This window comes from Lepidothrix coronata, unplaced genomic scaffold, assembly GCF_001604755.1.
Source record: "Lepidothrix coronata isolate B3197 unplaced genomic scaffold, Lepidothrix_coronata-1.0 Scaffold54, whole genome shotgun sequence".
Lineage (NCBI taxonomy): Eukaryota > Metazoa > Chordata > Aves > Passeriformes > Pipridae > Lepidothrix > Lepidothrix coronata.
The window spans coordinates 3,620,710-3,637,242 of record NW_016690234.1 but is presented as its reverse complement, the minus strand read 5'-3'; the positions used below and the strand labels follow the sequence as shown (position 1 = coordinate 3,637,242).

Below are 16,533 nucleotides of genomic sequence, written 5' to 3'. Positions count from 1 at the left end.
GTCCTGAGCTCACAGCCTCCCCCTCGGGCAGCACCAGTGGATGCTGGGCTGTGGGTAGGTCTGGCTGTGTTTATTCACTTCAGCATCTTGATGCAATTACAGGGGTGATGTGTGTCCTGCCAGCTTGGTCCATGGCAGTGTTTGGTTTGTCTTTAAAGGATGGTGAAGATGCATTTGATGCCTGTGCGTGAAGCAACAGGGCCATCTAGAACAAAAGCCTGCGTTACATTTACCTTGCAAAGTTGCTCTGCATTTGTGTGTCTACCACAAGCGCTTATGCTTCAATGCAGTGTGTAATTTTTTTTCAGCTACTGTAAATAGATCATCTTTACAGACCACAATAAAATGTTTGTGTGATGCTTAACTGTACATTAAGTAAAAACCTGCATTACAATATCCCTGTATTCTTTCTGTTGGGTAAATAAAAGCATAAAGACAAGTATCCCCACCACTCCCATTACCACGCTCAGCACTTAGTTACATCAGAAAAATGAGGCATTGTTCTGCCAACTTTTGTTTCCCTCCATTTGTGTTACCACTTATGAATCCAGCATGCCGACCTATGCAGCAATTACTTCTGAAATCCAGCTATCATGGCACACGTGGGTACCACGGCACAGCTACTGCCAGGGGTTGATGGTTAGCACTGGTCTCCTGTGCTTGCAACTAGAGCATTAAGTGTTTGAGCTGGCGTATAACTAATAGCATTTGGAAGGTGTAGGTGTTACGTTGTCTACTGAAGCACGATTTGTATTGCATTAAAGCATCCTGGCATTTTTAAACAGGCTAAAGGGGTTTTTCAGCTGTGGTCAATTATTGGGCTGTTACACCAGCAGTGTGCAGGGTGTTTGGGTGGTCACAGAAGTCTGTATTGTATTGACACCTCGCCCAGGCCTTTGCAGACCGGCTGAAGCAGTTGATGTATTTTGCAGTTCATCAGCTGTTTGGCACTGTTGTGGGTTTATAAGGATATTGCAAAATCTCCTCTTATATGCTTTTGCTTGACTGTCCTGTTCATTGCTCATGTCTTCTCCTCTTCCTCTTAAGACTGAGCACTGGGACTGCACCTTCACTGCTGCATAAATTCGCACAACTGAATGTTCTCCCCTCCCCTCCCCTTCCCTCCCCTCCAGACATCACGAGGGCAGGATGCAAGGTCAGCTACTGCAGTTCAGCTCGAGATCAAGTCAACTATTTTACAGGGGATCTGGGGGCAGGAACTGAGGTTCAAAACTGCCTCTGCTTGTATGGAGAAATCAATATTTAGCCATAAAACTAGGAGAGGCATGATTTGGAATCACAGTCTGAATGAGAGGGTTCCAGGATTGTCATAGAAGATAAAACAAGAGGAAAACATTTTGAATTTACTCTTTGTGTATTGAGGCCTTTTATTATTCATCAGTAAGTAAATATAAGCTAAGGGAGTGATTTGTTTCTAACAAGCTTATAAAATACTAGAGTCATTTGTGAGTTTATTGGAGTGCTGATTATAAACATTCCCTCATGCACACTCCTTTGTGTCAAATTAACATTCAAAATACAAATATTGTATCTTTGAATATTTCTGTAATCTCTTCCCAAGTATTTGAAATCTTTGATGAGAGATGATCGACGATGTTACGTGAAAAGTAGTCAAGCGCTCTGTCACAGTTTTGGACATATTTTTCATTTCTTTGGCATTTGCTTTGCTCATGCTGCTTCTTTGAATTGCCTGCTCCATGCTCTAGCATTTAGGGGTTTGATACAATGCATAATTGATGCTCATCTAGCTGCAAAGATTTGACTGTTGTGTGAGCCACGCTGCCTGTGCACCACTTCCCGGGATGTGTCCGCAACTCGTCAGTGCCAGTGTGCGATGGGAGGAGTGGCTGGTCGTGCTGGGGCTGGGTGGCCTTGGCGTGGCTCCCTACAGCCTCCTGGGGCAGTTCAGGCACACAGGTGGCACCAGGGTATCAAGGGTCTCCCAAAGTGCTCCCTCAAGGAGCTGGACTTCGTGGCCTCACAAGCTTCAGGTGTGAATAGAAAGGAAGCCCTGTTCTCACACTTCCTCTTGTGCAGTAATGCACGTTCTCCTGGTAATCCCAGGGAATAGAAATGTAAAGAATAGGCATGATCTGCCACTCATCCCTTAGACCATGGTTTAGACCCATCTTCTGCAGGCAGTTTTCCCAAAGGATAAGCTGCGTGGGGAAGGCATCCTGAGGCCAGGGTTCTCAGAGTGCTGCTGGCTGGGACCAGGGAGCTTTAGGGAACACATCTTGGCTGAGCTCCTTGCTGCTTCCATGGCTACAGAAGTGCCCCTTGACCCTCTCCATGCTGGTAGAGCAGGTGTGTTTGTCATTTAATGGAACTGACCTTTTATTTTTATTTTATGATTTTGTTTTCCCCCATTCCCACTAAAACATTGCCTGTATTGTCAGTACCCAAATTCTTTGCTTTTCCTATTGGTGTGTACCTTGTTTTTACTAAGCAGAGGAAAATCCTGCAAGGGTGGGTCTTAGGCTAACATTATTATAGCTGCTGCCATTTAAAAAGTCAATTTTTGCCTACAGGCAAAGTATTGTTATCAGAGTTCGTGCCTGTTTTGCATATATACGGTTGTATCTTCCCTACCTCTCTGGGGTGACAGGAGCAAATGCCGACTTCTTAATGCTGATCGTTGAATCTGAGGTTAAAATAAGAACTCACAAAAAAACCAAAAAAGAATAATAAAATTATGGGTAGCAGGTCTCTGACAGGCTTTTGTTATTTCCTTTTTGGTTGAAGCAGGGACTTCATGATGGCTTGATGAAGAATCTTACTTTATCTGAGGGTGCAGCTGAAAAATAGCTTGATCTTTCCTCATTTTTCACTCTTTCTCAGTGACTTTTGCAGAGCTGTGGAATGTGGTCCTTCTCATGTGGGCTTATTAGGTGAATACCCCTAAATCTCTTTCAAGTTCAATGATTGCACATCAGGCCTTTCTCTACAGCCATCCTACTACACCTTTTGGATCTTTCCAGGTCATCTCAGCCATGCTTGCATGGCTCCAGCCCGTTCCTACCTCTGAATATGCCATCCTGCTGGGAACATCTTAGTGCTTCATTTTGGGCAGGGGCTTAGAACTTGTTTTTTAACTTCTGAGGATGAGTAGAGTTGCAGAGAGCCCAGGAAACCTTTGCAATGCCATGAGGCCAAGATCTGGGTGAGTTTAAGCAAAAATAGCTGTGTAGGAGTCCTGCTGTTAATGAGCCATCAGAGCCTTCTGGATGTCTGTGTTTTGATACAGTGGCATGCTCACACTTTCCTGTGGCTGAAAGAGGGCTGCTTCAGCACCATTGGGTTTTCCAGATACCTTTATTTGAGCAAAAATACAAACTTTCCTTATATCTTACACTAAGTTTTCTGTCTACAGCATAAGAGTTTGCATATGGCTTTCCTTAATGGATTAAAAAGCTAATGACATATAAAAGGAAGAAAATGTGTTTCTAAAAAATAAATAAAACCAAGCTGGCCATCTTGTGCACTGAGAGCATATCTGCCAACAGCCATATGCCTGACTGAGCTACTTATATTAAAATAGAAAGGGATTTGTTTACAAAGGCAGAAGCCAAAGTCCTCTGAGTTTAGGAGCCTGGAAGAAGGTTTCTGCCTGTGTTGCCCACCCACTGATGCCCTTTGCAACCCTGCAGGATGAGTGTGCTGGCCTTGAGCTCTCTTTCTGTGCAGAGCTCAGAGTAACTGCTTCAGTGCTGCCTGTCCAGCTCCAGATCATATGTGAAGGGTGCAAGGTGGCTCGCTCACGTGCAGGACAAAGAACAAATGTAAAACTGTTATTAGTTTGGTATTAGGTTTTATGTATTGTATTCAGTGTTTGTATGTTAGGTAAGCACTACCCAGAGTAACTTTACAGCCTGTGTTATGCAGAGCCCTTTCTCAGCAGTGAGATCTCTTCCAAAAGGTCGCTGGGTTACAGTTTTTCTCCTTATTCGAGATGAAGCTGCCACAGGGTATGATTTCCACCTGGACTGCGGAGTGTTAATCAAGCAAATTCCTCCAACATCAATGGAGATGGTCTGTACGTTTACTTGTGCATATTCTCACAGTACAAGAATATATGTCTGCATAATGCAGAGGTGCTTAAGATATTTTCTTGTTTTCATGCAGATTCTTCTTTTTGACTGCCTTAAGGAATATCATGCGTTACTGCACCATAGGATTCCTGACTTAAAATATGTCTGATAGGGGGGTTTCATTCTTTTGGGCATATTTGCACTTAACGAGCTTTGAGAGATATTCATGCCATGCAAAATCAGTTACCTATCTTAGCCAGCCAGACCTTATTTAGTCACCCTTGGTTCCCTCTATTTGCAATGGCATCTCATTTTGTCAGCTCCAATAACTGGTTTGTATCCCTGAGCTCCAGCCCTGGTCTGTGGGGAGAGGGAGTGAGGGAGGGGCCTTGGTGTAGGGGTGTGGGACAGGAACTGGGCTGGGCTGTGACGTGTTCAGCCCTCATACAAACAAGTAAGCTCTGGTGCAGTTGTGCTGAATGATCATGTCAAGATAGCTGGGTAACCACCATTTTTATTTTCCAAGAAAAAGCTGAGATATTTCTGAGTTTTTTGCTTGTCTGCATGTGTTTCAGAGAAAAAGTTTGGTCTGTAAGTTGCTAAAAATGCCATAAGAGATTGCTTTTTAACCAAAGGCTTTTCCCTCGCAGTACTGTTTCTTAATAAGAAATTGAATCCCTGTTTAAAAGAAATGCATTTGTTTAATCTGACTAAGTGGATGCACACTGCCCCAGCATTATGGGGGTGCAGTGTCTGAGCTCTTTGGTGATCTGCCACAGAAATAATGCTCATGGCTGGTTTTTGCTTGCACTTATAACTTTATGCCCACTGTACCATTTCCCAGATATCTATACTAATGTAAGCTTTAATTTGACCATAGCATATACTGCTATAAAGTATATTCACATTGCTGGATACGTATTTCCATGTTTATGCAGAATTTGCAATATTGGAATAAGGCCCCTCGTACCAGTTCACGTGTCCTCACTCAAGAGGCATTGCACCAATGCAGGGATAATGCAATTTTTCTTTGCTGATGCAAATAAAACTCTACCCTTCCCCCCACTCCCTCAAAAAAACCCCAGAAGTTTGACATTTATTGTATTTTGATGCCTTAAAGAACCTCCAGTGTTTCTCAGTTAAATTGTACATTTTCGTGTTTTCATTTTGCTAAATGTTCTGTTTTTATTTCTCCTTTTACCAGTTTTTCTGCTTCCCTGATGCCACCATGGGAGTGGTTAATGCCTTTCTCCTGCTCTGTGCGTTGCTGGGTGTAGTTGACAACAACTGGCTTGTAGCCTGTCTGTCATGTTAATTATATATTATTAGAGACCATTAATCTGATGATTATTTACACGATAGATTTAAAGTCTATCGTGTCAATGTGTACTTGGGAAATTGTAATCTGAAGATCAGTGATACACATCAGCGGGACTTTGCATGTTTAAAACATACCGTGTGCTGTCCCGAATGTGCCCGGTTAGCTCAGGAGGCTGCCTGCCCTCACTGGGATCCCCACCCCAGGAGCAGGCAAAAATGCCTTTAAGCAGACAAAAATGCACCCAGAGTTTGGCTTTTGAGCAGTGGCTGTGGGATGCAGCTACCACCCCGTGCACAGGTGCCCCGGGCAGGGGAGGGGGATGTTGGTGAGAGGGAAGGCTTTGCCTTTGGCAACTCTCACTCACATCCTGGCAGCTCTGGGGGCCCCTGTGTCACCACAGTCGAGGCACACTGGGCCTGCAGGAGGTCTGGGTGGAATGCAGTGGGGAGGGGGCACCTTGCGGCTCTGGTGGCCCTGGTGCTGAATCTGGGGAATGTGCCAGGCCTGTAAAATGAGTAAAAAGGGCTTTACACCCATTTCAACTCGGTTTAAAGCTTTGCATGTTTTAAAAGCACTTGGCATATTCCAGTGGGATGTTTAATAAGAGTATAATGATGTTTTAATTTTAATTTTTAATTTCACAAGAAGAATAGATGCCAAGTAGATACTAGTTATTGCTGTTTGTCTGTATTGAGCTCTTCGATGTGATATTGTCAGTAGGTTGGGAGGATGAATGTATTCCCTCTGTGTAACAATGCAGGGAGCTGCTCCCAGAGAAGAGAAGAGAGTGGAGAAGAGACCAGGAGTAATAAGGGATATTTAGGTTTCAGCAGCACAATGGCATGAGAAAGGATAGTGCATAATGGGCTGTGTGGCCATGGGCTTGGATTCAGGGCTGTGTTACTTCAGTTCCATCAGGTGTTGACATTAAACTTGAAATAACACAACTGTGAATATTTCAAAACATGGAAATACATGACTTGGGTTGAGTTGTGTTCTTATTAAACTCTAGTCATTCTTAGGCATTCATTTGTCTGGATAAAGCTAATTCTGTGTGTGGGTGTATGGGCTTGCACCCTCAAAGGCAGCATGTGCTTCTTTTCCTATATGGGTTTTGCGTTTACATGGAAGCCAAGGGAGTTATTCCTTAATAGTTGATTAACTATTGTGAAGGAACAGCCAGACCTATCAGGCTTTAGTCCACAAAAAGTTTTAACATAGGCTGTTAAAAAAAGGCATCTTCAGAGAAAGGCTGATAAAGTGTGAAGTTACTGTGCTAAAGTATAGTGCATTTCTATAAGTTATCTTTATGCAGTTTTCCAGATTAATATCTAAATCTAAAATAAAGCTCTGCAGGCACGTCCCTCTGGGGCTCTGCAGTCAGCAGATAGATGATGCACAACTCCATGAACTCCTTTGAACTTTCAGATTTTATTTTTCTTGTAAACTGAAAATTAAGTTGATGAAGCTGGGCCCAGCAGACCCATCTTGTGTGCCTGAGGCTCAGCCTTCCCCTTAGGAAAGCAGTGGAGTGGGGGCACAGCCTGCAGGGGAGGGAGGCAGGGGCTCTGAAGCAGCACAGGAACTGCCATCGCAGTCAGTAGGAAACTCCCTGCAATCTCATCCCCAGTCCCTCTGGGACTGTGCTTCTTTTTGATGGTCATTTTAATATTGCAGTGTACTGACATGTACTGGAGGCAGTGAACTTACAAGCTACCCTATAAATAATTTGGCATCTAATTCTGCATATTTTGAGCTTGAGGTCCCCTGAGATGATGAAAGAATTTAAAGCCCGTTGTGTGGTTGGGCTAATTTAGCCTGGAAAAGAATACCTTTTTGAGGGCAAAGAAGTACATGACAAGAAACCTTGTTTGTTACCAGGAATCCATGAGCTCTTCCTCTAGCCCCTATGTTTGCCAGCAAGTTTTGTGGCTTCTGTCTCTTAATATCTTCCAGATTTCCCAAATCCCATTGCCCCAGAGAGCTTTCCCACCTGGAGAAGAGCGATAGCCCCTTTGTGCTGATAGACCTTTGTCCAGGCTGCCTGTCCCTTGGAAAGCTATGAAGAACAGAACTGATTTTAATGAGCCTTATCCAAAGGCAAATGTGAGGAAAACCGACAAAAATACAGAGTTCCCAACATACATTTGTGTGTATTTTTCTTGGTTTTCCCTACATAGTTTCTAGAAAAATCCAAGCCTATGTTATCATTTTTCATTAAAGTGATGTTTCTAACCACGGTGGACAGCTCTCATATCCCTTGAAAACTTATAATAGTAAAATTGTCATAAGCATGAAGCAGGAATGCAAGATTTTATTAAACAATCTTCAGCTCATAAAAGACATCAGTGTTGTGCCATTCTAGATCATATAAATATATTTCAAAGCAGAATCATATTTCAGCAGAGAGATAAAGCACAAAAGAATATGATTAGCGGATAGCAACATAAAATATTAAACCATCTAAGAAGGGGTGTAGGTGTATGTTTATCCACATGGGCAAGTTGGGGGGCGAGAGCAAGGCAAGATTTTGGCAATATATCAGTAGAGCCCATGAGCACAGATATCTGTGGCAATTTGTGTGTGTGTTTTGCAGTGGCGGGGGGGTCTGGCATGGCTTCTCGCAGCGCGGAGCTGGGTGTTCCCGCACAGCCGCGCAAAACACTGAGGGAACATGATGGGTGTCTTTAGTCCGGCAGAGTCGTCAAAGGGAGATATGAGCTCTACCTGGATAAATAAGTATAAATAGTTTTCTTTCTGATATGTGACCAGATTATTTTCCAGTTGATTTCCAGCCAAGGTCCCAGGGGGGCTACAGATCAAAAAAAGATAAGGGTCAGTTACAAGGTTGAGCTCATTCGGCGTTGCCATAGTAACTGACCTCCAGCATCCCTGGGAGGACGGCACCCAGCTCCCCAGGTGACATTTCTGCTGCCACGCCATCAATCCGCTGCCTTTCACCGCCCGGGCTGCCTAATCACTGGGGCACCGCGCTGCAGAGCAGCTCTGTGCCGCCGGCCTGGCCGGGGCAGGAGCACGGAGTCTCCTCACCCTGCAGCTGCCCAAACAGCAAGGAAGGGGCTTGGCTACGTCCTCTGGGATTAATTACAAAAATCTAATGGAGCAGTGTGGTCCAAATGGTTTGTATAGCAGGTCATGGGCTTAGGCAGCAATGGCGGTGAGGAAATGTCATCTGTACAGCAGACATCGTCTTCATCCGATGGGAGCATCTGCGAATTTGCAGATTTGTAGCAGTCACAGTGTGTTCTCAGACCTTGGTTTTACCTCCATTGTTGGATTGTTTTAAATGAATACCAGTGGTGGAGTGTTGCCAGCCAGATGAGGGGTCGAAGGGGTTCTCTGCAGGTTTTGTTTTGGAGAGGGGTGTCCATCACTGTCATCCTACCCTGGTTCCAGTCCCTTACTCCTTCACAGCCACATGGAAAAAATTACTGGGGAAGCTCCTTCTTTTCTTATGTTATAAATTTTTCCCTTTGATTACTTATTTACTAGGAAATGAATTGCATAAACAGAATAGTTCCATGCAGTTTTCATTTTATTTCCCTGTGTTCATTCCAATTTCTATTTATTTCTACTATAATTAGAGCACATGGCCCATTTAATTCTACCAAATTTATGATCTAATGGACAGGAGAAGGTTCTCTGTGAACACAGTATATTAATGCTTTGTTACACTGACTCACAGTATTTCAAAGTTCATTAAAAGCATGGTTAACTCGTGGATGTGAACATCTGAGTACAGGAAAGAAATTCCCCTTTATTGCCTTAATTTGCTGCAGTGGAGTAGAAATATACTGGTCTGGGATGCTATAGTACAGGATGCATGTGGTGTTGTCAGGAATGAGCATCAGATTGTCTTACACGATCTCTCAAATTAGGACTATTGCAGTTATTCCATAAGGGAAAATTTTGCTTTATTAAATCAAGTTGAAGAGAGAAGTTTTAACTAACAGTAAAGACAATCTTGATTTTTGTTGTTCAGATCTCCCTTTTTTGGTATGATAACGTGTCAGTACATGACAGTGTTAATGCATACTTTAATATTGCCATTAATATAGTTATAATTAGAAATGCAGCTGATACAGTACACGGGTTTAATACAGCATTATTAATTATACTGCATCCTCGCCAGGAGGCTGCTGGTGTCGGTTCTCTTAGAGGCTTAGAGACTCATTGTAATATGTATTAAATGCACATTGCTGCAGCAGAAATAGCTTTATGGAGAATCATATTCCCACTCTAAAATGGGCAGAATGACAGTGTAAGTGCTACTAAGCGCCCTATCAACATATTTAAAACTATCCTGCAAACGCACCCAAACTTGGGAACAATGAGCGACGTGCTTTGCCACCGCAGTTCAGCTGGGTCTGCACAACCCACTAATCCTCACTAACAGGCAGTAAATTATGTACCTCCAAATTTATACAAATGCCTGCCTTTGACATCAGTGGGCACCACCCAGGTTTCACCTTCAGGATTCAGATAATCAGCTCTCATTCCTACTGGCTTCCCTCAAGACCAGTATGGAAATAAGTATGTGTCTGCCAGGGATCAAATGCTTTTGGAGACAAAAGTAGGTACTGAAAACATTACAGGATACTATCATCTCCCCATGATACTTTTACACAAAGCGCTCTGTTCCTCTTTTGGCCTGACATAGTTTCAGCCTGACAGAATACAGCAGGCCTGCTTGTTTTAAACAAGAGCATATCCTATTATTTTTTTGAGAAACGAAGTGTAAAATTAATGTTTATTATTTTGAGCTCAGGAAAAAAACAAAAGCCAGGAAACCCAAGATTCTTGTTTGCTGTGCATTGCTCGTTTAGTCCTGCAATCGCTCGATCCCCACACAGATACACTTATGAAGAAATGGGAGAAGATCTGCCTAACAAGCTGTAAAAATCTGCATTTTATTTTACAAATGAGAGGGGCTGCATAATTCACTTGAGTTATGTAGGTCTCTCATAGATGCTTGTCATGTTTAAAAAAAAATATGAATAAGAATGAGGGAAATGATGATATGTTTTCCGTTGCTAACAGCCAGCACCACACATTTGACTGGAACATTGGCTGTCATGCTGCATTGTCAAAAAGCCTCCTTGCATGTGCCTATGTGATCTTATATAATTCAAGGAAGTTATTCTCCAAAGGTGACTGAGTATCCCTATACATGTACTGTGTTTCTGTGTAAAATAATATGCTGTAAAATGCCATAGAGGAGAGAGTGATTATAGCAGCAATTCTATCTATATCTTTGGGCATTTTCATATTTTGAATACACATGCATGAAAAGAGAAACGTTTGTCATGCTAACCATGGTACTTTTTCCCCCCTTTTTTCTTTCTGGATGGTTTTATAGACACAAGAAATACATAATGGACTCCTGTGGGAGTGGAATAAAAACCCCCACTGGTGAGGAGAAGGCCTTATAATTCAGAAGTGGATTTGCAAATCAAAAGGTCTTGCCTCGAGTGGGATAAATTTCCAGATCTGCAGGAACCCATTATGTTTTATTATTTTTCATTCGAGTTTTAGTTTGTTTGTTATGGGTTTAACTATTTAAAATACTGCAGGGATCAGCCAAGAAAATACACAGTCTCTGTTACCTAATTAAACATACCAAGCTTGTAAGAATATACTTCAATTGAAATGCTGAGCATTGTTTGGTTTGGCAGGTTTTTTTTAATTTTACTCAAATTATAGGTATTTAGGCTGCAAAAGGAGCAGCTGTCTAGTCATCAGTATGTGTCTGGTCGTATTTATTAACACATGTGCTCACACCGGACCTCAGGCTGTACTTGAATCACTGTTTTCCAAATACCCAGTATGTAGAGGGTAGAAAATTAATGTCAAACATGATTTCTCTGATTTACTTGTAGAAGGAATTTGTTCCATTCCCCCCAGTACCTGCTTTGTCCTCTGCAGGTTTATTGCAGTGCTTGGTTGCTGTACACAGCAGTGTGGCTGGGCGTGCTCAGCAGGAGGCACATGTCCCTTCCCCATCTCTCCTCCCCTCCAGAACAGATTGCAAAGATTGCACAAAGCCAAAACTTTTCAGGCAAGAGTCTGATGGGAGAAGCCAGCCTTACACTACAGAAAGGAGAGAGGCCAGGTGGGAAGCCCACACATCAGAGAGGGCCACGTGCCTGCCCATAGTGGCTGCCCAAACAGAGCATTGCAAACCTTGTGGCGTTCTAGAAATATCCCAGTCTCTGGTTATGTCTTCCCAGGGAATTTGTAGAGCTGCTGTCATGGAGCTACCAGCCCTTTCATCTTTCTGTTTCTGACTCTTTCCTCTCTTTCCTTTTCTCTTTTTATCTCCTTCCCAACCCACCTGTTTCCTTCTCCCCATACTGCCTCCCCCTTCCCCGTGGCAGCTCCAGTGCCGGCACTCACCATGAGCACCCTGGGCAGGGCAGAGCACACATTGCCATGAGGATTTCCAGAGCCCACCTGGCAGCACAGGCAGCTCTCCACTGGCATATGCTGCTGCACAAGGCACTGCATGGTTTTGTGGTTTTTTTTCTTTTTTTTTTTTGTTATTTTTCACAATGCACCCTTCAAGGCTCATGTGCTCTGGGAATTACCTCCAGCAGCAAACATGCCATGTGCTTGGGTACGGGCTGTGCCCAGCGTCCCAAGTGCAGAATCCTGCTGTTTGCCTGCCCTGGCACATAAATCACCAGCTTCTACAAGGGCTTTGGGTTCCTGAGAGTACCAGAGGCTTTATAAAAAACAATAATCTCCTTTTTTTTTTAACCGCTTTAAAGATAGCAAAAGCTAATTTAAAGCAACTGTAAGCAAAGACAGTGCTTCTGAAGCTCCTATTATTCATAATATCCAAATGTGTTTGGCAAGAGAGTGGTTCATGGTATAACGTAGTAATTAGCTATCTTGGTAATAAAAATTGAAGTGGTGATATTTGAAGATGTGTACAACAAAAGACAGAATTTATTTAAAGTATGTTTTCACGAGAAGTTCATGTGCTGCCACAGTGAAGGAAAGACACATTTTCAGCAAGTATTTGCAGAAACCATCCACAATTTAAAAAAATTTTGGGTAGTTTCTGATTTATATATAAACTGTATGTTATGTTGTCTAAATTTTTTCAACTCCCTCTCTTCAAGCAAACAGTTTTATGTGTAAAAATTGCTTTAATATGGCTTCAGTACCTCAAAAAAAGTTCCCAGCTACACCCAGAACCACAAATTTCAATAAACAGAGAAGCATATCATCTTACAAAAGTGGTAGACTTGAACCAAGGGTAATAATTATTGTTATTTCCCTGAGTTCAGCTAGGATATAGAGGCATTTGAAATGGGCCCTGTGTATTCAATACTTAAAATATGTGACACGGAAATAACACTTTCAAATTACATTTAAAAACCTTCAATGGTCTCTCTTCACCATGGAAAAAGCCAAGAGATAAAATTTAGACTGACTCTCTGCTCTGGGTTCCTGTTATTCTCCAATAGTTCCTTCCTTCCCTGTGTGTTTGCAGTATAGTCTAAGGTGAAGATGGCATTTCAGCCCTCTGTCAGTTTTGGTGTTGAATTCACACTATGAAAGTAGTTTTAAATGCTGTTTGACTATTTAATAATCTATACCCAGGGCAGGGCTGCTCTCCCTTTGTGGTAGGAGGCGAGGTGGAGCAGTGCTGTGTTGTTGGGAGCCTGGGAGCAGGCGCGTGTGTTCCCCACGGGTTGAGTGCAGGGCCGCTCTCATCGCAGCCCAAAATCACCACCCCTAAACGTGGCTGGGACTGTACCCGTGAATGCTCACCCTGCTTTGGTGCTGAGGCCAGGGCTGGGGCAGTGGCTGTGGGTCCCTGAAGCCGTGAGCGCAGGCACAGCCGTTCCTCGCCGACTGCTGCTGCATCCCCGACGCTAATCTGCTGTGTCACTAACAAGTTGTATCATTTGAACCTTGCAGAGGAAGGCATCAATCATGAGTGCAAGCTGTGTAACCAGATGTTTGACTCTCCGGCAAAGCTCCTGTGTCACCTGATTGAGCACAGCTTTGAGGGGATGGGAGGCACATTCAAATGCCCTGTTTGTTTCACAGGTAAGACAGGGAGGCCAAGACAAGCCTCAGCGTGCATGGCTAGATCCAGAAATGACACTCGGGGGATTTGTAAAATACTGTATTCCTTTCCTTGGGAAAAAGAAATACTGTGCTTGGAAATGTTCAGATATTGTCTGTCTGAGTCTGGGGCTCGCTCTGACGAGCAGCACTGTGGCATTTGACACTGAGCAGCACTGCTGCAAGCAGCAGGCTCTGCATGGCCCCCCACAATTCAAACCCTTTACATTATACCTTGTGGCTCCAAGGTGTTATGTGTTTCCAAGTGCAGGACGTGCAAAGTATGGACCTGCTCTTGCAAGGCCTTATTCACCTGAGCAAGGACCCTTTAAAGGCCAGGTGGTTAATGGTCCACTCACACTGCTGAGGCTCACGGGAATAAAGGTTTGATAAGACCAAACTGTACAACTGCATGGTTTTGCCAGCTGTTCTCTCAGAGGTTTCTTTAAGCCCAATTTTCTTACAGTGGCACATTTTTAACTCCTGTCTGAGATTTTGCTAGGTATTCCTTCCCTGTAGATCATTTTAAGCTGTCTCATAAATGAAAATGATCATGGGTGATCTTGTTTTTCAAGGATCTGCAGGGTGCATGCTAAAGGCTGCCTTTTATACTCTCTTCAAAACAGTAGTTAACATCTGCGTTTCCAATCTGTTTGAGAGATGGTGTGGACTTATTGTCAGTAAAGGGGCATGGCAGCACCTGAGATTCCTTAAACTTTGATGGGAATAAGGTGAACCCAAGCTCTTTAGGGTTTGGCTCAAAGTTTGAGAACATGGTTTTTGCATGAGCTTGGAGTTAATTTATCCTTTCCTGAAATGTGCTGTTAAAAAAACCTCTTTGGGTGCATGTGTTGAATTCCACTGAAGAAGTCATTTTCACATACAGATTCATATAAAGTGAGACAAAAATGAAATGAGATATATTATTTAACCAGCTAAAGTCATAATCATAATGTAGATGCTGTGATATTTGTGAGGTTAAATCATCATCCTTTTTTTTTATACCTAATGGCCAACCTATTTAAAAGGTCTAAAAATCGTGGCAAGCCTGCCCTTTCAGATTCACGTGTCTGTGGGAAATGCTGTTCTGGGCCATGTGTCTTCCAGACCAGCCATCAAGGCTTCTCCTGGCCCAGTTGTCCTGCATTAAAAATGCATCCGATGCACCTGCCGTGGGCCCAGGGCTCCCTGTGGGAGTGGTGACATCCTCTCTTTGGTCTGATGACTGAGTTCTTCCAGCTACCCGTGGACAGTGTTAGCTTTATGTGAAATATCAAAAATCCGTACAGGATATAGTGTCTGTTAGAAGTAAGCTGACTGTCAGCCTGGAGACTCTAAATTGACTACTTGTAAGGAAATTCTGCTGAAGAGAGTGTCTGGCACTTCCCTGGCAGATATCCTTGGACTTGTTACAATTGCAAAGACTCTGAAGTGTAGTTCGAGGCGAGATGCCTTATACAAAGCAATCTTAACTAATCCTACTATGTTGTTTCAGTTTTTGTACAGGCAAATAAACTGCAGCAGCACATCTTTGCAGTCCACGGGCAGGAAGACAAAATTTATGACTGTTCCCAGTGCCCACAGAAGTTCTTCTTTCAAACAGAGCTTCAGGTATGTTTACAACAGGAGTAAAAGCAAAGCTAAAGCTGTTGATTTCTCTGTGCAGCCATCACCCTTGTGCAGCATTTAGAAAAGGGGCCTAACCTTAGTATGGTCTCTTCTGCCTTAAACAGTCTCTCAGACTCTTCCTGCCTCCCTGGGTGCCTTGAGGAGAAAGGGGTCTCTGAGCATGGCTAGAATAAATAAATAAATAAGACAGGAGAGAGATAATGATTTATGAGTATTTCTCTTGACAGTAGTGTTGCTGCCTCCTTACATGTCTACGTCAAACACCTTGTAAATAATTTCTTTTTCTCTATTAATAATTTAGGGACTGATTAACATACAAAGACTAAGCAAATGGTAGCTGCCCCATCCCCTTCCTCACTGTTAAGTCAGAAGTAAAGGAATTTTCCCTACTGAGGTATGAGAGCAAAGCGTGGGTGCAGCTCCAACAATGCTTAATTAGAGGCTCCACCAAGGCAGTAGCACATTAACAAGCTGCAGGTTCTGCAAACCAGGCCTTACATAGCAGTTTTCCTGGCAACACTGGAGGCTGCAGCCACAGCAGTTGTAGCCTCCACAAAGCCAGTGCTTGGCCCACATCTGTTCCTGAGTGCAGCAAACCCTCTGGAGGGGCTGGACCCTGTCCTGCTGCTGTCGACACTCTTGGGGCCCCGGCACCGGGGGCCTCCTTAGAGCCATGGCAGTGAGGCTGGGGTTTAAATCACACTGATACTTCTAGTGCTGAACTCACACAGATACTGAAACCTCATGGTGTGTGTGCCTGGAACCTCATGGGGAATGAAGCACCAGAGCCTGCCCTCCTACAGAGCTCATGAGGAGGTGCCCACCCTGGCTGGCCTCACACATATGTCACCTGTATAGCATGGCCACCAAAATACTGCTCCCACCCCCTGGGAAATGTGGTCTTTTTATAGAATGGTACCATATGCCTCATTTAAATCTATTAGCTTTATAAACTATGATTTACTTAAACTTTGGAGGGTTTTTATTTATCTTGCTGAATTCCCAAGCTGCCGCCTCTTGTGTTGTGCTGTCATGCTGTGGAAGGATGGCTGATCTTTTCACTTTGTTGATTTTATTTTTTTTTTTCTCCCAGGGGATCTCTTCTTTCCCTTGTTCTAGCGACCTGATTTGCATAAGTGTACAAAAGTTTTAACTATACCTTGTTAATATTTTAATAAAGTCAGCAGATTTTGGGTTTGTGTGTTCTCAATATGAATACTTTGTGAAGGCAGCAGTGGCTTACAAAGCCAGCTCTGATTTTTCCTCCCATATTCCCCTTAAAGTGGTGTTTGGTCAAAATGCCAGCACAATTAAAATGGGCACACTGGCTTCCTAGGTCACTGCATTAACCTTTAAAATCAGATGATCAAATAAAGAGAACCTGGTTGAATTATAGTCTTAACAGTGGCCCATTTTTTGCAATTAAGA

At 43.2% G+C, this 16,533-nt stretch overlaps 1 protein-coding gene across 5 annotated transcripts in view; it reads left to right on the top strand.

Annotated features, from left to right (window-relative positions):
* The window catches only part of ZNF423 (zinc finger protein 423), a 234,895-nt gene that overhangs the window by 198,520 nt on the left and 19,842 nt on the right, over positions 1–16,533 (top strand). For all 5 annotated transcript variants that reach the window (XR_001875017.1, XM_017816098.1, XM_017816097.1 and 2 more), the window contains 2 exons: positions 13,327–13,458; positions 14,972–15,087. Coding sequence is in view for 4 of the 5 variants with exons in the window: in XM_017816098.1 (XP_017671587.1) it covers positions 13,327–13,458; positions 14,972–15,087 (248 nt within the window). In the remaining variant the exon portion in view is untranslated. The remainder of the gene's footprint in view (positions 1–13,326; positions 13,459–14,971; positions 15,088–16,533) is intronic.